Source organism: Poecilia reticulata, chromosome 16 (assembly GCF_904066995.2).
Source record: "Poecilia reticulata chromosome 16, P_reticulata-male-v2, whole genome shotgun sequence".
In the NCBI taxonomy this organism is placed as follows: domain Eukaryota; kingdom Metazoa; phylum Chordata; class Actinopteri; order Cyprinodontiformes; family Poeciliidae; genus Poecilia; species Poecilia reticulata.
Window position 1 is genome coordinate 7360897 of NC_088845.1, and position 24287 is coordinate 7385183.

The 24287-nt window shown below is 36.6% G+C and overlaps 2 protein-coding genes across 2 annotated transcripts in view; one reads left to right on the top strand and one right to left on the bottom strand.

The window, feature by feature from the left end:
- The window catches only part of rab5ab (RAB5A, member RAS oncogene family, b), a 16144-nt gene extending 5043 nt beyond the window's left edge, over positions 1-11101 (bottom strand). The window contains exons 1-4 of the mRNA XM_008431198.3: positions 10818-11101; positions 7404-7630; positions 4524-4675; positions 13-135 (exon numbers count right to left, since the gene is read on the bottom strand). Of these exons, the coding sequence (XP_008429420.1) occupies positions 13-135; positions 4524-4675; positions 7404-7569 (441 nt within the window). The 5' untranslated portion in view covers positions 7570-7630; positions 10818-11101. The remainder of the gene's footprint in view (positions 1-12; positions 136-4523; positions 4676-7403; positions 7631-10817) is intronic.
- Positions 11102-11220: 119 nt separating this feature from the next.
- On the top strand, positions 11221-20000 carry efhb (EF-hand domain family, member B). Its single transcript, XM_008431197.3, has 13 exons — positions 11221-11416; positions 12407-12472; positions 13597-13740; positions 14615-14792; positions 16524-16583; positions 16686-16812; positions 16912-16992; positions 17072-17148; positions 17239-17393; positions 18043-18223; positions 18360-18563; positions 19309-19490; positions 19619-20000. The coding sequence occupies exons 1-13, from the start codon at positions 11348-11350 to the stop codon at positions 19763-19765; spliced, it is 1671 nt and encodes a 556-aa protein (XP_008429419.2). The 5' UTR covers positions 11221-11347; the 3' UTR covers positions 19766-20000.
- The last annotated feature ends 4287 nt before the right edge of the window (positions 20001-24287 follow it).

Below are 24287 nucleotides of genomic sequence, written 5' to 3' on the forward strand. Positions count from 1 at the left end.
TAAAGTCGTAACCTGGAAGTCCAGAGCTCTCTTGCTAGCGAGGTCGGCCTTGTTCCCAGCCAGGGCTATTACAATGTTTGGACTGGCTTGTCTCTGAAGCTCTTTGACCCAGTTCTTCGCTCGTACAAATGACTCCTGGAAAACAGAGCACAGAGGGGTAAGGGTCGCCTCAATTAGGAAAATAACAACCAAGCCCAAACGATGGCGAACAGGGCCAGAAGAACTATTTATCAAACTGATCCCACAAACTGAAACATCACAAGAGTCAGAAAGTTTTGGTGGAAGAACAGTAATGAAAGTGAGCAGACAAAACGGTGGTTGTTAGTTCTAAACTTAGAAATCTCAAACAAGCGCAGTAGAATCATGACATAAAAATCTGGGAGAACAAAACTGCCTTTATTTTGTTTTAATCGACAAAACGAAGCTGCAGCCAGAGGAGCCACAAGCTGGAAGGCCTCGTCCCTCTGCGGGTTTATTATGTGTTTCCAACCACATTTTATAGCATAATCAAGTAACTATAGTAACTTCGATTGTTACAAAAATGCTGTATAAATAAAAAAATTTTAATTTGTAATTTAATGCCTCTGTCCCTTTTGAAACTCCTATTCTTTCTGAAAGGACGTCATCACAACATGGCTCCTCTATTAACCCTTTAAAACGTTTTTAGCAGCGTTTTACTGAGAGGCAACTCCTATAATGAGCTCAGCAGATGATCAGTTTCACCAGGTGTTTGCTAATTGCTGCTGGCTAGTCTGAAGGAGCTGATTAAGGCTTCAAAACTTGGAAACTTCCACTGTGAGGCGGAGCTTTGTCCTCGAAGGCGGGGCTAGGTTCACCCAGGCGTTTTGCACAGCTGAATGGTCGCCATGGAGATTCAAGGACTTCTAAAACATTCATGAAAGAGTCAAAGCAACATTCCAGGTATGGTTTTGATGAGGGGAAAACATTACAACGTGATGTAAAGCTTAAAAAAAGTTAATTTAGATAATACTTCCCCTTTAACTGAGTACCTGGAAGAACGCGTGGCAGCAGAGCGTTTGGTTAAAAACTGACATAAATAATGGACCCAGGCCATTCGTAGCTCTGTGGACGAGAACAAGAACTAGAAATAAAGACTCTGAAATCCACAGGAAGTCGGTGTAGAGAACATAAGATTGAGGTGATACGAGTAAATTTAGTAGATTTACTGAAAAGTCTAATTGCAGTTTTCTGGGTGCACTGTAAAACATTTGAAGGTGGCTTAGCTTGAAAATAAAAGTCCACCTGCTACAATTTAATCAACAAGAAAATTGGTTTGGTTTTAACTCAGAAATTGAAGTTTATGAAGTTAAACATCATTTAACTTCATTCTTCTTGAATTGTAATTTTTAACTTAATGGTGCAATTTAGACCAAATAATTATTTCACAATATGCAAGAAAAAAAACTGCCCTGACCGAGCTAAGGAGCCACATTTCTATTATTCTACTCACATGATCGAGTTTAAATAACTGCTTATTCTACTTTAGAATAATTAAAATTCTCGTTTCAAATTGCACAAAACTTCTGATCTAATAATAAATGTTATTAAACATCACAATGAATTCAGCTCAAAAACATTTAGCGTGAACAGGACATAAAAATAAACTTTTGCCTTAATAAAACACCAGAGTCTGATTGATGTACCGCACTTCGATCTCAGGATACAGGAACATGCCGCTAAGCATTCTGGGAACTGGATCCCACTCCTGTCTTTCTTCTTTCAGTTTCTTTAAGTGCTAAAGTTTATCAACTCTAATAAAAGGTTAACACAACTTACTGCTGTAAGTTTATGTTTCACAAACTCACATATTTAGGTTCAAAATCTAAAAGTCGCTAAATTCATTTGAATTAAAGAGCAGAAGATAATAGACACAACTAAATGCGGTTCAAATGTTTTCAGTGTGGAATTAAGATGTGTTTGGACTCGCAGCTCTGAGAAAAACCCGAAGACGCTGTGAGGAGGATGTTTGGACCTGTAATCAAGGCGGTGTTGTTGGGAGGAAGAAGTCTTCCTCAGAGGTTTTCCTTGGAAGCAACCGATAGATAACCTCAGGAAACCTGACTGTTAGCACCACAAACCATTTTCCAGATGCTCTAAACAATCAAAACGATAATTCACTGCAGAAAAGAAATCCGCTGCTATTTTTAATTACTTACATTATTATTACATTTCAATTTAAAACTGTTCTTTCAGAAGCAAAGTTTTAATGTGAGCTGATGATAAATCCTCATGCACAGTGGAGGAATCGCTGCTAACACATAAAGGAAATTATTACCAGCCTAAATGGTCTCGTTTACAGTCAGCGAGCGTCTAATTACTGCACCTGTCATGATAGCAAATGTTTCTGGATGATAAACTGAGCCAGACGTTGTTGCGATAAATGCTAATATTGCTGTTCTGAGACTATTTTCAAGTAATATAATGGTAATAATAAATATCAATAAACCTTGAAATCTAATGAATATTTCACACTGGAACTAGAAGACATTTTAAATACACAAAATAAATAAACAAAACAAGAATAAAGTGAATTATGAAGCTTCTGTAAGCAAAACTGTCCTTCAAAAAAGGGGCTGGTCGAGACCAAAACAAAAGACTGAAGAGTTTTATCATCCAGTTTTTGATAGAAAGAGGAAATCAATAAATCATGCAAATGGAAATCTTTGAACTGATTTTAATTCATCATGTGATTAATTGATTCATTCCTTATAGCTTAAAGTTGCAATAATAGAGTGATTTTAGTTGGACTATTTCACAGTTTTACTTATCCCAATTAGGAGAATATAATTAAATTAAATTAGCTCCAATTTAAGCAAAACTACAATAAAAACTTGGGTTGCTAACAGCTGATCACCGATCTTTCAAAGGCCTGACCTGCCGATTCCAACTTGGGCCAATATCATTTATTTTTTCCTGAAAAGCTGTTAAATATAGCAACAAAGTTGCTAAAATAACAAAACAGATAAGATCGGTTTCATGTGTAATCATCAGCCAATAGCCGATCGCTCAAAAGTAAAGACGCTGGGAACGATTCATCGCTGCACTCCAAATGAAAATGTTCCTTTTATTAAATAAACTTTTTAAACTAATAAAAGGTTTTTAAATTAATTGCCACAATAATTGAGGCTATAAATTTGCAAAACAACATATTCGTCACTTCCAAAACCTCTGGACAGTTAATTCTGCCCCCAAAAAGAAAGTAAACAAGGAAGCAAAACATAACAAGTGCATTATCAGAATCAGTACTACAGCTAAAATAACTATCAGATTTGAAACCGTCAGGCGGATGGTACTGACCCAGAACGACCCAGAACGCTGCTGCTCATGTTCTCTAAAACTAGGACAATACAGAACATCACCGTTCTAAAGTCCACTGGCACCAAGTGGCTCAGAGATCAGACTTTAAAATATTCATGTTAGTTTGGTTTAGAATCCAAAATACATTAAAGGTCTTTAGTCGTATCAAACTTCCCCAGAACCAGAACCAAAGATGGAGAAGCAGAATTCAGTTCTCTAATCTGGAACAAACTTCCAGAAAACTGCAAAAACGCCGAAACACTGAGTTAATTTAATTTTAGGCTAAAAACCTGTTTGGCTAAAAAAAAAAAACTGCTCTGGATTTCATCACTTCTCTTTATTCTGCTGCTGTAATAAAATGCCTCTTCTTTGTTTTGTTTAATTGTGTTATGTTTTTATCATTTGGACTCTAGATGCTGAAATGTGCCATGCAACCAAACCTGACCTGCCGATTTTGTTTTATCAAAAACAAAATCTTACCAACTACTTTTGGATATTAGTTTCTATTGCTAATATGTTACTACTCTTAAATAAGACAACACTAACTTATAAGAAGCTTTTCAGCAAGATATAGAAACTAGCTCTTTAATATAGTTAAAATAATACTAGTTCCACTTGTAGATTATTTCACTTATAACAAGACATTTTTCCCAAGTTATAAATGAAATAATTTGCCAACAGAACAAGACTTTTTCATCAATATTAAGGAATTATTGACATAAAACAAGCTCCAATATCTTATATTAGATGTGACTATATCTTGTAAGTTATTTTTGTCTTATTTCAAGTTTACTAAGATATTTTCACTATAAACCAGACCAAAAATAGTTTGTGTTTTTGCAGTGTAAAATAAATCACACTGAGAGTAAAGGTGTTTCTTTCAATAATTAAACTACATGGAGAGTTTTCAAAGTCTCCTTCAGATACAAAAGTCATGCTATTGAACATCCAGACATTAATCTTTCAGATATCAATGAGTCAAGTGTACAAAGTCTGTAAACACTGTGATGCTCAGTGGTGACTCATCTCTCAGTGCTTAAAAATAAGCTTCTGAATGCTGCTAAAAAAAACATATATAACAAAAATGGAAACCCCCACCACGCCCATTTCCTCATATGCCACAGCATTTCTGTGCAAGCCAGCAAAGATTAGCAGCAGGTAGCAGCAGCAGCAGTAAAAAGACGGCAGAGAGAAGCCCGGCTCACCTCATTTGTGATATCATAGACCACAATGGCTGCCTGGGCGCCTCTGTAGTACATAGGAGCCAGACTGTGGTAGCGCTCCTGACCAGCTGTGTCCCAGATTTCAAATTTGACTGTTGTGTCGTCCAAACATACTGTCTGAGTCAGGAAGGCAGCTGCAGGGAAACAAAGCAGATAAGGCACCCTGAGTCACACAGAGGGTTTCAGTGAAAGTAACACCAGCCAGCGCTGCTCGCCTCCCTGTGTTTACACCGACATGGAAGCTCCAGGATTTGATAAACTAACTTCTGTGAAAGAATTTCCTGACACATGGCTGAGGCATTTTAGGGATGCAAAGATTGCATTTTTCTGGCCGATTGCTGATTCTACTTTTGGCTGATTGCCAATTATTTTAGCCTGAAATGTCGCTAAATATAGCAAGAAAGTGAATTTGTAGCAGAGGGGTGACTACACTCACCCCTCTGCTACATTTGAGCCGCTTTCGCACTGCACGGAACGATAAGGTACGGAACGGTAAGGTACGGAACGGTACGGTACGGAACGGTACGGTACGGAACGGTTCCAGCCCTGTTGTGTTCGCATTACACTGAGGGCGCCATCGAAGCGGTGCCGGACGTCATTATTTTTGAAACTAAACAATGGTTTCGATGTAGCGGCCGGCTGTACTCGTTCATCAGCGAGTAAGCGGAGGAAAAAAATACCTCGTCATTAGACCAGGTGATTGCACTATATTGAGACGAATCCATTAAAACTAATAATAAACATATTGAAAAGAGCACTCTTTACAAAATAAAATACAGTTTAGTGAGAGCCAGCTGTCAACGGAAAATCAACGTCTGACTCCATAACATATTCCGGCCAAGCGGTTCTAAGCAGAACCGCTTGGCCGGCACGATTGGAACCACAGCTCTTGTGGTTCCATGGGCCCGGGTGGAACCGGTTGCAAGTTGTAATGCGAACACGCTCGGAACCGTTTCGTTCCGTACCGTTCCCTGCGGTGCGAAAGCGGCTTAGGTTGATTCCAAACATGCGGAAATGACTTGATGGGCCGGTCTGCCAGTCAAACCTCTGCAGAGCAGAAGACACTACAAAAACACAAAATCTTACCAAGTAATTTTGGTCCAGTTTCTTGTGCAAATAACTTAGTAAACTTAAAAAGAAAAAAGAAAACTAACTTACAAATGTTTTAAGTAAGTAATTCCTTTATATTGATGAAAACTTTCTAGTTCCACTGGCAGATTATTTCACTTAAAACATTTTCCCCACATTGTAAGTGAAAAAATATAAATTACTTGGTAAGATTTTGTGTTTTTGCAGTGCACTGGCTGATCACCGATTTCCAGAAAATCGGCTCAGATAAATCAGTCGACTTGTTTTGTATTATCATGCAGTGAGATTCAGACCTACTTACTCCTGAAACCCTTTTCATCTGGACTAAAGCAGAATTTTCAATTGCATCCCACAATTTCCAGGAAGAGGTTAAAGGTTACGCTTCGACAGACAACACACAGCTTTCACGTGACAAAAAGATACCTGAAACTATGAGCGGACATCTAGGAATTCACCTCAGTATTTCTGCGGCTCTTGGTTCCTCACAGATTTCTAAACACGAGTTAAACTTTAAGTACAAACATCTTTATGTTTCAGAACCAGGAAATCTAAAAGTATTCAAAGTATACCTCCATCATGTTTGGCATTTCCGTTTTGAAAGCAGATAAATAATTTGAGAACATTTGAGAATAAAGTTGCTTGCATTTCTCCAGATGATCACAGAATGTTTCATTTTCTTCATAAAAGACTTTTTAATGAATGTGAAAATGTTTATTAGTGACAAATCAAGGAATGCTCATCAATGTAAGAAATGTTTGTGAGCTTTGGAAGTAAAACCAGTTAGGCGAACCATAAAAACACCAGTTTCTCTGTTAGAAACACTTTATGACACAGCAAGTCGTGCTAGGTGAAGGAAACTGGGGGTGTTGTTTGTGAGCATAAAGTTTAGTAGGTAAGAAATTGTTTTCTTTTTACTTTTTATGTATCCTCTGTCAGAACATTTGATTATAAAATTTAAAAAATAAATTGATAACTGGTCACTCTATGTAATCCATATTTACCAATTAGCTTGAGCTGTAACTGTTTTACTTTTTAAAATGTCTGGACCAGTGTCTGAGTGCAGCTGCAGTGTGACTATGTAAACAATTTTATGTCGCTTCCTTCTGTCTGTGCTGAGTGAGTAACGATACCGGTAAGAGTGAAAGAAGAAAATACGTCTACAATATACATGAATGCTACCAGAACTTTAGAGTTACATTTTCCATTGTGGTAAAAAATATATGCATACGGGACAAGCAACCGAGCGTTTTTAAATCTCTCCATAGGGTGCCGGTTTGCTTGTTTTTCGAGCTTCTGTCGTCTTCCTGACTTCTTCCTTTCTTCTTGCAGACTTTGCCATCTCGACTTTTGACTTGAATGCACATTGTGTTGAACGCCGATGTTTGACTTGAATGTTTCAAATGTAACATCACTTTTTTCCTCCACGTTTCACTGCCTTGTGCTCGCTTCTTTTCTTTGATGTTTTTCTTTTTTTCACATAGAAGAAAAAAAAGTGTGAACAAAACCAAAAAGGAAAACTTGGAAAAATGAAGAATTACGCTGTGAATATTTATGTGTGTAAGCTATATTTAGAAAGCTTAATGAGATATTTCTACTCCTTTATTTGACGTATAATCATATTGTTCCTCAATTAACGTCAGATAAATTGCCAAATTTGTGATTTATAACTGGGAAGTGAGAATCTTGTGACAGCTGTTTGTCATTAATCTTATTTAATATCCACTGCGTCACCGATTCCCATGTGAAAAGCAGTGAAGTCGTCATCATACGTACCTCCGATTGTGCTCTCTTGGAATTCGTGAAACTGGCCCTTGACAAATCGAAGTACGAGACTCGACTTTCCCACCGCTGACTCTCCTAGAAGCACGAGTTTGAACTGGCAGATCTTGTTGCCGGCGTTAGGTCCATTGGGTCGCGTGGCTCCACCTCTACTTGCCATGTCACTCTGTGTGGTCTCCTCCCCTGAGCACTGATGTGGTGGCAAGAACCTTTAATTACACCTAAACGACAGAGAGAGGAAGAAAGAAAAAAAGTGATAAATCAAGTTGTAAAAAACATTTCTTTCTACTTTAGCTCCTTCTTGTCACATTGTTTCTCAAATGTTCGGATTTAGAATATCTCAGTCTCTGTTTTCTTGCTTTCAACGTCAAAACTGCAGAAGCTGTCAGCCGCGTCACAATCACAACTTTTGCTGGACGATAAATTGTCCCAGAAGTTATTGTGATAAACAATAATATTGTTGTTTTTTGAGACTATGTTAAAGCAATATAATGGTAAAAATGGCATAATAATGCAAGAACACATTCTTGAAAATCAATAAACTTTAAATTTTAATGAACATTTAACAGTAGAAGACTGTTTAATTATCAAAAATAAATAAACAAAACAACAGAAACGACAAATAAAATGAATTATGAAGTCTGTAAACAAAATTGTTCTTAAGAAACAAAAGGTTAGTTGAGACAAATTAACCAGACTGAAGACTTTTCATGCGGTTTTTGGTAAAAAAGAGAGAAAAGAGAAAAACGATAAATCATCCTAATTTACCAGGTGATTTATTGCGACAAGCCAGGCAGCTTTACACACAACGTCTCAAGAGTCCATTCACTGGATTCCTGTTGTTTACTTTTAAATTAAACATTTTCATACCTGTCCATAACATAAAGGGCACTGACTCTTAGATCAAAAACAAGAGAGGCATTGTATTTTACTGTAGCTGCTTGTTCCCTTTGACATTATATTACCAACATCTGATACCTTCAAAACCTGCTTAAAATTCATTTTGTCTTTTTCATTCAAACCAAACTTCTTTTTTCCTTTTTTTGTAAAGTGCCACAATATATTTATTGTGAATTGTCATTAAATGAATGAACTGAATTTTTCCAGACTGGATTTCTGCTGAAGCAGCAACACCAACAACTAATATGTTGGCCCCAAATCCTGCAGCTGTGAAAAACTCCAGCAATGCCTGAGAGAGGATTTAAGTTATGAGTAAAGGAGATTAGCAGACAAGTTTGGACAACACATTAGGGAAAACCTCCTTAGGTTAGGTAAGAAAAGGTTTGATACTATGAGCTGCAGTTTTGTTCAGTGGGTTTGTGAGTTTGCAACCTGGCAGGGACATTTTGTCTGTTAAATAAATTCTGGACTTAAACCACAAGACATGGAAATACAGCATTATTACAATAATATTCAGTTTTATTGTGTATTACATGTGGTTTATACAGTAGGAGTGCTATCTTAACCAGGTGTCTTTTTGTAAAGATGATTGATTTAAATGAGATCCAGTGATTAAATAAAATTAAAATACAACAAAATTAAACAAAAATAACTGCAATGCTATCACAGCAAAGACTTGTGTGGGTGAAATATTTATTGTATTTTCAGTCCATGCGCTGGACAGAAGTCATAATTTTACCAAACAGATGAACTCTTAGTGCAAACAAACTATTTGGTTGGTTGTATTGCTCATATATGATGATGGGAATATGTTGGTAATAGAGCAGAATATAAAAATAGCTTTTGATTCTGGGAAAATTATAATCTTACTTAATATCAAAAATGAATTTCTGGATACAGATGTTATATGTTATCATTAGGAAGACTCCTGACTTGATAGTTGCACAAGTGACATTAATGAAAAGGTAAATACTGAAAAACCTGGCTATTCACTGGAAAGTTCTGTGGAAGGAAAAACACACCCTTGAATGTTTTGTGTAGTAAAGTCCTTTCAAGGTTTTGGGGGGATTCACCAGGTGTGAAGTTGTTGAATGGATCCAGAAAAATTCATACAACTCTCACATTTGGTGCTTAAAGTGATTCCTCGGCTTTCATATTCATCTAACCTGGATTAAGAAGGAGAATACTTAAACTGTTGCTCAATCTCAGTTACTTTTCAGATGAAAAAAGATTTAGCATTTTATTTGGAAACAAAAAAGAGTCAGCGCCTGGAGAGAGAGTGGGGAGGCACTGAAAGTGTAAAATTTTCACAATCTGTTATCATTTTGGGAGCAGTATCATGCGCTACTGTTGGTCCAACATGTTTTTATCAAAATCAAAGTCAGCACATCAGTCCACCAAGGAACTTTAGAGCACATCCCGTTTCAGTCTGCTGAATTTCATTTTCCAGGATCACCTGGCACAGGTCTGCTCACGCTGCTAAATGTACCAATACGTCTTTGGTTGGCTAGCAAACTCCCTGATCAAGTAAAAGATGAGAGAGCTGGCATTAATGCAGTAATTCATGCAAAAGGAGCCCTGGCCAAGTGTTCAACACATATACTGATCATATTCTTTCAGTAGACATTTCTCTATTTAGAGGATTTATTCAATATTTGTTGCGTATTACTGGTTTTTATTTCATTTGCTGTAAGCCACAGTAATTACAATTAACAGAATGGAATGGTTAAAATAAATGTCTACAGTTTTCCATTTTTAATTAAATGATGTTAGCTTTCTCTTTCCCGATTATTGTCTCACGTTCTCGAAGTTATTTACCTTTCACATATTTGACAATTATGCTAACATAGTTAGGAAAAGTTGTTATGACTGAGGATGCGTCGTTAAAAGACTAACATTTTTAACTGCTCTAATATGTAACAATAACAAACTACCTCTGACAGTCATACAGCTCTCCTTCCCACTCTATTTATCAACAACTTCCCCGAAATCGTGTTACGACATCGGGATAACCACATATAACCTGCCATTAGCTTCAATTAGCAAACAGCTAGCGTTAGCAACACAGCTAATTCATATGCTGATCCTATCAAGCTCCCGATCAACTAACAGTGACACCTGATTGACTGAGTGAAAAAAAAAATTAATCGCAGTTAGTATTGTGCATTATGGGTTTACACACTTACGTAACGTTTGAGAATGTTAGAACTCAGATGATGATGCAGGTTTGGGTGTGTACAGCTAATGTAAGCTGGCTAACGTTGTCCGAAAAAGGGTAAAAGCGGTCAAACTTCTTCATCAGTCAGTGATTTCAATCTGCATTTCTGTTGTATTAAAAGTGAATAACGCTGCTAGTGTTGATCCACCCGAGTGAGCAGCCTTATTTACACTGCTAGCTAGCACGGCCCTACCAAGTGTTGGCTAGCTGGGTGAATGTTGTTTAGCTGCGGCCGCTTCGGGAGGAGCCCTCCAGTGTTAGCATTTAGGTCGCTAATATTAGCCACTCACCAAAAAGAAAAGAAGGGCAGCCTGGATAATAGGGGTGTTGTCTCCGGCCCGATTTATCCGCAGCACTTCAGAGTCTCTTCACAGTGTGTCGACTATCCGGACAGGTACTGAATCGGTAGATTTCGTAAGGCTCCGCGGTGTCCCTCTCCCACTTCTTTCAACTTCCCTTTTCGCATTGTACGAAGGATGATGACAGATCGTATGACTACAACTGACAATCCGCCTGCGTGTCAGCGGCCCGGACCAATCAAATGTTTACATTTATCCAAATTTTAAATAAAATTATTAATTCCAGCAACAAAAACCACAAAAAAACGAGAGGGTTAATAATAATAAATAACAACTACAGGTACTTCAAGTGGAACATTTTTTGGGGAGGGGAAACATTGTGTAGCGACTTCAGTTTACATGGTAACTGACGTTGCTAGGCAACAGAACTTGGAAACCGTTCGCGGATAAATTATTGAGCTAAAACGTTTCGGTTTTGCGTAACTCGGCTATTAAGAAACGGGGCTGAAGACACCGGTAAGATGGATTTAACAGAAAAAAACAACTCAGACCAACTAATATATGAACTGATTCACCAAAACACATCAAGGGTAAGCCAAGCTTGATGAATTATTTCAAATAGTTTTCGTACAGGGTGATAATTCTAATTATCATCCTGGTGAGGTTTATTTAATTCAATTAAAAAAGTTATTTATTAATCCCAAGGGTTAATTAATTATTGCTGTATTGTCACAATAACAAATAAATCAATTGATCGCATGATAAACTAAAACAGGTCTATAAACAAATGGAAATTATTGAGTACTCTATTATTATTATATTATACTTTATTATTCATTTTATTTGTTATTTCTGTTGTTTTCTTTATTTATTCTGGATATTTAAAACGTCTTCCAGTTCCGGTGTTACATTTTTATTAGAATTTAAAGTTTACTTATCTCTGAGAATGTGTTCTTGCATTATTATGCCATTACCGTTATATTACTTGAAAACAATATAAAAAAACAACAATATTATCATTTATCACAATAACGTCTTTAAATAACTTATTTTCCAGCAAAATATCATGATCGGAAGGCTCTCCGGTAGCAGTCAGTATTACAGCACATCTGATGAAGCCTAATAAGTCAGAGGCTTCATCAGATCCCTCTATTGTTGAAAAAGAGGATGCTTTATAATTTCATTTATTTGTTTATGTTGTGGGTTGATGTGTTTCCCAGTTTCTTCTTTTTGTTTGCACTCTATTAATTCTCTCTATGGGTTCTGAGAACAGTTTGTTGAACGTAACATGCTTATAACATAAATTATCTGTACTTAAAATAATTTTTTATTTATTTCATGAAATATTCAAATTTACAGACAAACTGCAGTTTGGTTTTTCATCGACTGTAAACCATAATTTTCAAAATTAACAGAAAGAAGCATTTTTAATATAGGACTCTGTGTGTGAGAAATTCATATTGTATTATGTGTTTTATTTTTCTAACTAAATTACTGAAATAAAGTAAGTGATAATATTCTAATTTACTGAGATGCACCTGTATTTATTTGTTTATTTTATTTTATTTTATTTGTTTTAGTTTCCACCTAGGAAACTAAAACCAATTGAACAAACCACAAAGGGCTGTCTACAAGAAATTTCATATGTAAGTTTGGATTTATTTTTTTTTAAATACTGAGGTCAAGCTGTGTGAGTCAGTTTGTGTGTGTGTGTGTGTGTGTGTGTGTGTTTATTTAGTTTCATTTCAGCTTAATTCAAAATCAGTTTCTTGCAATTGTATCTACATGCTCCCACTAGTTCAGATTTTAACAAATAATAAAATAGTTATGCAGATGATATGCAACTCTACATTGCAATGTCACCAAGTGACTCTGAACCCATTCAAATATTCAACAAATTAATGTGTGGATGCGTCATAACTCACCCCAGCTGAACAGAAACAAAAATAAAGTAATTATCTTTGGAAACTAAAGAGTCAAAAGTCATCGCACACCTTTAGTTCTTACAGCTAGAAACTACTGATCAGCGCCAAAATCTGACTCAGACCTGAGCCTTCAGAGACACATAAAGACAGTTATAAAGTCAGCCTTCTGTCACCTGAAGAACATTAGTTAAAGGACCAATGTCCCATCCTAAAAACTCACTAAGACACCTGCAACTTATCCTAAAACTAAGAATGTAGTGAAAGAACTTACACTGGATCAGAGAATAGACTGTAAAATACATTTGCTTGTTTAAAAGTCACGGAACGGCTTAGCACCAAAATACATTAAAGATCTGCTGTTGACGTATCAACTTTTCAGATCACTCAGAATTAGAACCAAACACGGAGAAGCAACATACAGTTTTTATGCTTCTCTAATCTGGAATAAACTTCCAGAAAGCTGTGAAACTGCAGAAACATTGAGTTCCTTTAGATCACATGAGTCAAACTCAAGGCCAAATCCGGCCAGCCATAGCTTTTCATCTGGCCCTCTAGATTCTCAACTAAACACAAGTGTGCTTAAATATTATGTTACCAACCAAATCAATGCAGTTTTTATCTGTTTACTGTCCTCAGCTTGCCTGCTATGCTCCTGCCTCTTTCCTTCTGTGTTGTGTGTCGTTATCTTATTTGTTCTTTTGTCATTATTAACTGCATATCTTACCAAATCTGTGCAGAAATTTGTGCCAAGTTTACTTACAATATATTAAGACAGAGGATCATAATCTGAGACACACTTATTCATGTTTTTTTATTGTGTGACATTATTCTTTTTCAACAACCAGCCCCCGACCCCGCCGCGCGTAAAGCTCTTCCGCAGAACCACTCATGGAGGACCATTAGCCACCAGACGGCCCTTATGGAGGGTGACAGACCCAGAGGTTATCAAAGCCATGGTTCATGGCATCAGAACCAGCTCAACCAACTCTGTGAGTAAAGTACAAAACCTTACCCTGCAAAATCACAAAATCTTACCAAGTATTTTTTTTTTCTTGTCTAGTTTCTTCTGCAAATATCTTAGCCCACTTGAATAGTGGATATATAACTTTTGCAAAAGAAATATGAGTTTATTTTAAGTCAATAATTCCTTAACATTGGTGAAAAATTACTAGTTCCATTATTTCACTTCAAACAAGGGAAAAATGTCTTTTATAAGTGAAATAATCTGCTAATGGAACTAGTACTTTTTCATTAATGTTAAGGAATTATTGCCTTAAAACAAGCTCCTATTTCTTGCTGAAAAGTTACTTGTAAGTTAGTTTTATCTTATTTCAAGTGTCGTAAGATATTTTTACTGTAAAGTAGACCAAAATTACTTGGTAAGATTTTGTGTTTTTGCAGTGTAGTGATGTCCTGGGTTAACTTGCACCATGTGCACGTCATAATTTAGACATTTATTAGGTACAATACCTCACAGGGCTCCTTCACAATCTAGAAAAGCATGGAAACTAAATTTTAGTTGAAGAACAATGAGCAGGAATCATTATTTTATTTTATTTTTATTTCTAAATTTCTCTTGATTAGGCCTCTTACAGATCTTATTACTCTGTGAAGTCTGGTTACTCATAAATATTTAATCCCTTTGCTTTTCAGAAAAAAATATGCTGCCAGTTTGAGATCACACTGAATGTCTTTCATTTACTGATAGTAACGTTTGTTATCATGTGTTACATGATAGTAGCACATATACATTTAGGATCTTTGGTAATATGTCCTAACTGGCACTGCAAAAATAATTAATACAATGAAACCTGGTCTTTCTAAGCTGCTTTGTGATCAGGATGTTTGTGTGATTTTTTCCAGCATGTCAATGACTTAATATATCCTCCCGAAAAGTCAATCTTCCAGCACAAGATAAATGAACTCAATGAGTCTGTTTATGCTTCGAGTAAAGTTCTGCTGGGCCAGACACCTGCCCCGTTTTCTGAGCTTCCCGGCTGGATCAACCAAGGGACTACCTTTGGAGATAAAGTAGTTAGAGGTATGTCATGTTCCCTAATGATACTTTTTGGTCCAAATAACGCAGAGCCTTGACAAAGCACATTATGGTTCAGTTTCACTGCTTAGTCATTTTGAGTTCACACCTAACATCAATTAAATTAATCTGATTAAAGGGGCAGGATCATGTAAAATCAATTTGTTTGAGCTTTACATAATTTTATAATGTTTTTCCCTCATCAAAAACACACCTAAAGTGTTGCGTTGAGTCTTTCATGGATGTTTGAGAAATCCTTTAATCTCCATGGCAACCGTTGTTGCTGTACAAAATGCCAGGACGGACCTAGCTCCGCCTCCAAGATGCAGCTCCTCCTCACAGCTGCAGTTTCCAAGCTTCCGCCTCACAGAATCCCCAAGAACCCCCCTCTCAGTTCCTTCAGACTAGCCAGCAGCAATTAGCAAACAAATATAAATTACTTTTCAGTGAAATGCTGGTAAAAAAAATTAAAACGTTGTTAAAGGGTTAATAGCAGAGGATTGTTATGATGACTTCCTGAAGGCAGAGTTTCAGAAAGAAAGGAAGTTTTTAAAGAGACAGTGGCCCAAAATCAAGGCATTAAATTACGAAGCCAAATTTCTTTAAAGTCATATTTGATACTGCATTTTTGTAACAATTGCAGTTAACATAGTTACTTGATTGTGCTATAAAATAGCACTATATCTCTGGAAAACAGCCCATTAACTTAAAATAAAGATAAGTTTCTCCAATTAGATAAACATTTCCATTCGTTAGTTAAAGCCACAGTTTGCATCAACTTTAGGGCCTGCCAGTGGAGATTCACCAGGAATCTGACTGAAACCAATTTAAGGCTCTTAATGGAAAATAAAGGATTTTGGCGAACCTGACCTGAGAAAGTCTTCATTCTCATGGAGCCAGGAGACCAAAGAATAACCGTTGGCTGCTTTTGGTTGCGGGGCTGCACAGTGGCGCAGTTGGTAGAGCTGTTGCCTTGCAGCAAGAAGGTTCTGGGTTCAATTCCCAGCCTGGGGTCTTTCTGCATGGAGTTTGCATGTTCTCCCTGTGCGTGCGTGGGTTTTCTCCGGGTTCTCCGGTTTCCTCCCACAGTCCAAAAACATGACTGTCAGGTTAATTGGCCTCTCCAAATTGCCCCTAGGTGTGAGTGTGTGTGTGCATGGTTGTGTGTCCTGTGTGTCTCTGTGTTGCCCTGCGACAGACTGGCGACCTGTCCAGGGTGTACCCCGCCTCTCGCCCGAAACATTGGCTGGAGATGGGCACCAGCACCCCCCCCCAACCCCACTGAGGGAAAAAGGGTGCAAGAAAATGGATGGATGCTAGTTAGTATTCAACTTTGAATGTCACAAACAAACCTATCACCTCCTGCTTTGTTTTCGGTCTGTTTCAGACCTGTAGCTTCACATACAGGCTTGGATTACTTACCACAACATTTTATGTGATTTTTGTACAAACAAAAATATTTCTAAAAAAGGATGTTGTGTTTTGAAGAAGTGTTTAAAAAAAGATAATTACAAATATTATTATTATTTTTTTAGGTGAGTGGAGTTGAGTTAATTTTCAGTCTATTTCTAATTTGTATGCGTAAAAAAATCCTTCCATTCTCCCGAATCTGTATTTGTAAATGTATAAAATTAAAAATGCTTGAGGTATTCTATGTATTTCAAAATGTTGTCATAATAGCAAGAATCGTAGCTATTGTTAAAGTTTTTAATTTTGTCCCACATCTCTTTCATCCAGAACATGAGATGGCTGAAGTCTTGTTCCCTAGAAAAACAGGAGAGGAGTTGGCGTTAGAAGGTCAGGAGGGACAGAAAGCTCCAATTTTTAGTCACTATTCTGATGAATTGTGCATATTCTGAAGTGAATCTTTTCAACAATGTCTATTTGGCTTCCTCTCAGCCATGAACATTGGAAAGTTAAATTTTAGTGACGTCCATAAAGACAAGACGTTTGGGGATCCCACACCCCACTGCAACAATGGCCGTTATGCTGCCAAAACTTTTCACTGGCTAGGAGAATCATACAAGTAAGTTTGGTACCAAATTTAAGCCACAAGTGTGACCTACACAGAATTTCAGTAACTTTTTAGCTACAGATGTTTTTCTCCATTAATATTTTGTTGCAGGTTTCACGATCCAAATCCTGTTTGGAAAAGATCTGGAAACAAGGAAAAGTTGGCATTGGAAACTGGCAACACCAGCTACCTGTAGGCATTTATTATTCTTTGGTTAACTTCCCTCATGTCCAACTAAAGTTCCTCATATTTGACTTTATCCATCCACCAGTCGTGGTAGAAAAAAAAGTCCTCTGCCCGTTCCACCTGACCACACATTTGGATATGTCCCTCCAATGGATGCATGGGGTAAAAAAAAAAACCTTTCCAAGTGCTAAAACACAAACTGGGAAACTTCTGAGTGGGAAGCAGAGATTGGCTCTTTTCTTTCCTCCACAGGAGCTGGAGATCTTCTCCACAACGCAGAGCCGGGGACGTTTCTTCGAGCTCCAGACTGGCAGCGAAACGCAATTGGTGTAGCGAGACATTTCCTCATGAAGATGAACTTTAACAACTTCTCCTGTCTGGTCAAGGCTTTCCAATATTATGACAAGGTACGGATGAGACTAATACAGGCAAGTATTTGAGATTTCTGTCTTATTTCGTCTCACACATACTGTAAAGGAAAGGTAATCTAAAATAATCTCACTATCACAGCTTTAGTCATTGTGAACTATAGATTTTTCTTAATTGTTTACTTACCCGCTTTAATGTGATTTTATATCTGGTTATATCTTGTCTTTGTCGTCAACAAAGATACATTGTTGGTTCCACTTCACTTTCTGAAGATTTAGCTTGTTTTCACCAAAAGTTCACCAGAAACAGACACAAGACCTGCAGTTTTTGCTAAAGTTTCATAAGTTTTACATTGAAAGAAGCTAACAGTAAAGTTACGACACAGTTCTGTTCATGGTGGACAACATCCAATTGTTTTCTGCTGTAATTTTGACTCCATTATTCCACAAACTTTTAAACGATGATTTAAGGATTTAAGAATGTGACGAGTGTAGTTTTATTTAAAATGTGCTGCAATATGTCTAAATCACTTTTAAACCCAAATATGAAAGTCATCATACTGACTTTATCCCAACCTGCAATAACACATTCAGTCCACACATTTGGAAGCATTGTAGAATTATTGGTTATTGTTAGGTGAAAATATCTTAGTAGAAGAGTTTTGTGGTATTTCTTTTTGCTTTCCAGAAAGGAAAGGGCCTGATCGATAAAGAAGATCTGTGGTTAGTTTGTCGTGAGTTCAACCTGTCCCTGAATGGCAATCTGCTGAATGATCTGATGGAATACTGCGATGAAGACAAAGATGGATTCCTCAACTTCGTGGAATTTGCTAATTTTCTAACCTATAAGGACATGATGCCCCTCCGGGGTCAGTGAAAGAAGACTTAGGCACAGCTTTAAACCACATACCACCTCTCATTATGTCCCTTGCACAGAATTAAAAATGTATTTTTTCATCTCTGACTCAATTTTAAGTTTTTTGTGTTGTTTCTTTTCTCCTGCAGAGACTCATTTCGGATTACCTCCAATCAGTATGAACGACATGAAATCAGATTTGCCTAAATTTATTCCCTCGCTGGCCTTGTATGGGCCTGACGACCTGGTGCCAGTGGAGCCAGGCAGCTCAAAGAATACCATCAGGACCATCAGGAAAGCCGGACGAGATGCAGACTACGTGTCCTCCACCAGTGAAGAGCTGCCCACATCTAGTGAGTCCAGAGCAGGGCTTTTGGTTTGACCTATACTGTGTATTTACTCTAGATTATCTACAAAGCGCTAATTTAATTATTAGTCATTGACTTAACCAAAGATTTAATAGTAGTAGATACCACTAAGCAATAAATCAATAAAGATATATGATGAGATAGACACATAATATGAAAAGTTTGATAAAATTTTCAATCCAGAACCGCACAGCATTCTGGGGGATGTAGGCAGAGGAAAAGGCTTTAGCCACGCTACCTCTCACAGCTAGACAAGCAAGATTAACTCCATGAACAAACTCCACTCATTCTTTGGTTACCTAGCAACCACTTGCTCATTTTTTTGGTTGCCTAGCAACCACTTGGTCATTCTTTGGTTGCCTAGCAACAACCTGTTGAGTTAACTTGCGCAGCAGCAGTTTAAGGTTTCGCCACCATGCCTCAAAACTGCTTAAAAATAAATAAAAAAGTGAAAACTGTGGAGGTCACACCGCCAGTTTGTCAGCATTTCAGATATTTAAAACAAGAAATTAATCAATAATCATTGATATTGACTGATATGAAACCCTAAAATGGAGTAATTATATTTTACATTCCCATCTAAAACAAAAAACAGCCGTCACACTATTTGTTTATCACTGGAGGAGACAAAGGATGAACCAATCAACCAACTTTAGGTTGACCTCATTTTAATTCTATTTACAGATTCCGTAACTGATCAGTTTCCTTGTTTGAATCATTTGTTTTTCAGGTGGTCGCACCTACGGGATCCCATCCATACGCTATGACCTTCTGCCTCCACTCGTCAGGCGAATCAACGACAGGACAGACTACGGGGATTTAGCTACACTTCCAGAGCTCCTGCATCCATCACTGCATAATCTCCATGGAGTTGACACAAAGCATTACTTTAGCCCTCGAACCAAGCAGGAGGTGAGCCGCAAACACAAAGTCGTTTTTTGCTTTTATATTGAGAGTCGGGTATTACTAGTTACATTTGCTCAATTACATTTACTTTGTCTTGCTGTACTCTTTGACTCTTTTTAACCTCTCCATTGCAGATTGAGGAGATTTTCAAAAATATCGGTGTGGACATTTCTGACGAGACGTTTGAGGAGGCCTGGAAGCTGACGTCCATGAAGAGACCCAGCGGGGAAGTTTCTGTCGAGCTTTTCCGTCAGACACTAAAGGAACTAAATGCGATTTAAATTTTTGTAACCATACAATGTGTTGTACGATTACAACACATTGTAATCATACAATGATATTTTTATTTTTATTTTTTTTATCTTCCCCCTAAAAGAAGGGGCTTACTGGGATTTTGGATCAAAGCCGCCAGTTCTTCTTCTTTTATAGACGTATCTGATTAAATCTATCCTACAGCTTTTGAGACATAGACCTCAAAATCTGTAAATCTAAATAAAAAGAATAAAACACAAATAATTCCTGAATTTAAATGTTTTCTTCAATCGGAGCCAATCTGAACTAATAAAACTGAGTAATTTGTTTCAAATTGGAAGTGATATTTGAGGACCTGAATGAATGAAAACAGTATTTATCTGGAGATTTGATTTTCACAATATAGTAAACTAAATAACCTTCTGTTACTTTTCAAGGTTTTTCCCTACAAATTAGTAAACATTCCAATACAAGTAAAAAATTAGGCATTAAAAAAATTAACACTAACATGATAATTTAATATTATTTTAGTTGAATGTGTGAATTTCAACTAAATTGTGTGGTGTTCAATATTTAGGGTTTGTATAGTTTTAAAAATGTGATACAGCACAATTTCTATTAACTGTTGAAATAAGAATATTACACTGCTCAAAAAAATAAAGGGAACACTTAAACAACACAATACAATATAACTCCAAGTAAATCAAACTTCTGTGAAATAAAACTGTCCACTTAGGAAGCAACACTGATTGACCCGACGAGGGTCCCCGTTGTCAATCAGTGTTGCTTCCTAAGTGGACAGTTTGATTTCACAGAAGTTTGATTTACATGGAGTTATATTGTATTGTGTTGTTTAAGTGTTCCCTTTATTTTTATTTTTTTGAGCAGTATATATTAGTCTCTGTGCAATTCATCAATGCTGCCAGCAGAAAAAAGGAAATAGAAAAGAAAAAAGAAAACCCTTAGCATGATGCAGCCACCACCATGCTTGACAGATGATAGCGTGTTTGTAGGATTGAAACCTTCAAATTTTTTCATCTTGTATTTATTTTTTGTAGGTGTATCAATTTCAGAAATTTGAAACTAAAAGTGCAACGCATCTCATTACACACTGCGATATATTTTGTGTTTGTATCTGTATTTTTGATGATTATGACACAGATTCTGAAAATCCCAAAGTAAATTTCTCAGAAAAGGGTATGGAGCCGGAACTTAAAAATATAATAATTTAATTTGTTACATACAATCGGATTTATTTACATTTGTTTAACATGACAACTTGATTACATGTACCAATTTTTTTAAAAGTTGGATCACTTGTTTTCTTTTTCAGTTCAGAATATATCAGAAGACCAACAAACATTGATTTTTAATTCAATAACTTTTATGTTATTCCTTAAAGGTTTATGGAGAACACATTTTAACATTATATTAACCAACGTTAAACTGAGTGAGACATATTAATCCCATTAGAAGGGTTGGATTAATTAAATTAATGACGCTGGCGGGCACCCAGCAGCGACTAATCTAAACGGAAAAAAAAAAAAAAACGTTTAACATTTATAAACTACGAGAAAACGTCAGCTTTTATGTGCTTCAGTGATTCACAGGCGTGCTAAATTCTTCCGAGTCTTCATATGAGCCGGGCCAGCAATACTCATTTAATCTCATTACAACTCCACCACAGGTTCAGCTGGAACCAAAAAAAATAAAAATAAAAAACCCACGCAAACTTCCAGACACAGAAAGATTAGACTAATCCTCCATGTCTGCCGTTACGAATGAATGAAGGAACTGTTAATGACAGCAACCTTTCTGTTTCCCAGGGCAGGTTTTTGTTTTTAGTAATAATGCAGGAGCCAGTTTGAAGAATGCAATGAGACACAGTATTCAGAAACAGGTGACGCATTTCTAATATCATTTAAGAGTCAATGAGGAGAATTCATAAACCATCAGATGAAACAGTGATTGGAATATGTTCTTAAGCCGAAATTTTCTCTTTTGCAATTTTTTTTTTACATTTTATAGCACAGTAGCATAAAAAACAGTAAAGATGTTAAAAAAGATGCATTTATTGGGTGATGAGGTATTTGATGGACAACCCACAAGTTAAGAGTTGATTATGCCATCATGTAGCATCCAGATTAATCAATTAATTTAAATTATTTATCAAACATCCACCTACAGAATCCCAGGAAAACATGGCGTATTTTTAAAGGACTGACCTTTTGAAAGAAGCTAGCTATGAACATTTGAGGAGGACTAGTGAAAATGTAACAAAAACTTACACAGAACAGAAGTTTTGTTTTTAGTTTTGAAAATTTGGGGGAAGTTAAGACTAAAAATTATGCGGGTTTAATTTTCCAGCAGAACTTGAAAGAACCACAGCAATACTTTGTTTTTGATGAAGGAATAACATTAAAATATAATGTAAAGCTAAGAAAGTAAAAATTTTCCCCTTAAAAACCTGAATTAAATCACTCACTTTTAAATGAAATGACTGAATTAATTTTGGATGATATTTTACTGAAGTTGAAGTTTCCAGATGACTCAGCAGTAGTTATATTACAAGCAGGGAGTTTAAAAACTTGTAAACCAAAGGAAAGGAACAAATTCATGGAAAAAGAGATGCTGAGATTAAGAAGAAAAACTACAGCTTTCTCTTTATGAGAGGAAAAACTGTGGAGATGATGTCTGCAGATCTCCAGTGCCCTCAAGTGGGCAACCAGCCGCAGCGTCATCAATAAATGCTAAATCCTCCTATTTTGACACTTTTTAGCTAACGTTTTGTGAAAGAACACACATCCTAACACCATTCAACAGAAATGTTCTTCAACATGCACATAAATCTGATCAGAAAATCAACATCAGCAACTGTCTGATCAAGAAGAGTGCAAATGTTGCCCTAAAATATGCTTTATGTATTTTAAATTGCAGAAACATTTTACTATATGTGTTACAAGGTTTTATTTTAACAATATTATAGATGTGAAGTTTGCCAAAAATGTGTTTTATTTGTCCTTCTAAGTTAGTTTGTTTAGTCAAGAAGTTGGTGTCTCCTGACATTTACAGCAGTAAATGTCAGGAGACACCAACTGCGCTTGACAGTTGGTGGTTACCGTAGCAACCAGTAACTGATAACTCCGCCCTCTCTTTCTGTAACTGTATTAGGATCATCTCTGTTTTCTTTACAACATATTATATTTTAACACACATTTTACACACACTTGATCATATGCAGTTTTTCATGAGTAATTTTACTGTCGTTTGTATACGTTTTTAACATTATTAATGTTGTCCCTATTAGCTATTTTACAAATGCTAACTGCTGCTAACTGCTCATTGGGAGCTATTGCGTAATTTATTATATTTATTTAATGTGTAGGGGCAGAAGCTGCTGGACTGGTGTTCATCAACTTGATTTCCTCTTTTGTTAGAATACAGTGAACGTGTTTGACGTGAAGTCAGCCTACTGGAGCTGAGACGAACACAGAAGATGCTGAACTCTCGTTTTGTTTCTTTGTTTCTTTTTTATTTTTAACGCTTTAAAAAGCAAATTTGAATGATATGTTTTTTATTCTCTTGTTTTGTTAACAGTTGCATCAAAGTGACTTTCTTTCACTTTTTTATGTGGTTTAGTAGCTTGTTTTGCCTCAAATGTTTCTAAAGGTCAGATTTTTTTTCTTTTTAAATGCAGCTTCCTTGTTTTTATTTCAGCACTTAGCAAGCTCCACAGGTAAACCATGCATATAAATTCTAAATGTATGTATTTTCACACATTTATATGCAAATATTGTAACGCTTCAGGTTGTGTTTAAGGAAGGAGAGGAGGCGGTGGACTCGACTGGACGGTTAGAAACTCACAACTTCACTGGTACTGAGAATTCCACAGTGTTGTCCTTTAATAAGACGCTCTTCACCAACCTTACAAGCCCGGTTGAACGGCTGCTATACATTCACACATGAAATAAGCAGAGTTCAAAGCAACCCATAACGTCACTAACATAAGAGAGTTATATGTCCGTCTCAGTCCAGGTATTGTAACAATTTGTAACGACTGTTACAGTATCCAACTGTAGCAGGTTTCTCAGACGTTCTCTAAAAAGAAAACAGCGACGCATACATGACGTCATCTGAGATACTAGAATGTCTTAAAGAGATACTACACAATTACGACTGTTACATATTCCCCCCAGGTCAGAATAGGCTGCCCTCAGCCGAACACAGCAAAGGCACAGTCAATACTTAGCAAACCTCCATACATGGATAAGTTGTTAAAAGTAAACCGGGAATATACAGCATAATATTGAAAATCCGACATACATGACAGTTTTCAACAACGGCAATATCTACTTTGACGAGTACTGTAAAAACAAAAAATAAGGCAGGCAGGACGATTACAAAAGTGGAATTCCTTTTTTTTTGTCTTTTAAAAATGCTAGAACCCTTAGCATAACATGTGTTAAACGTTTGAACATGACCCGAACAAAACGTAAGTGACAGTCACAGAACACTACTGAAACTAGCAAAACAAAGTTCAAACAAGGTCAC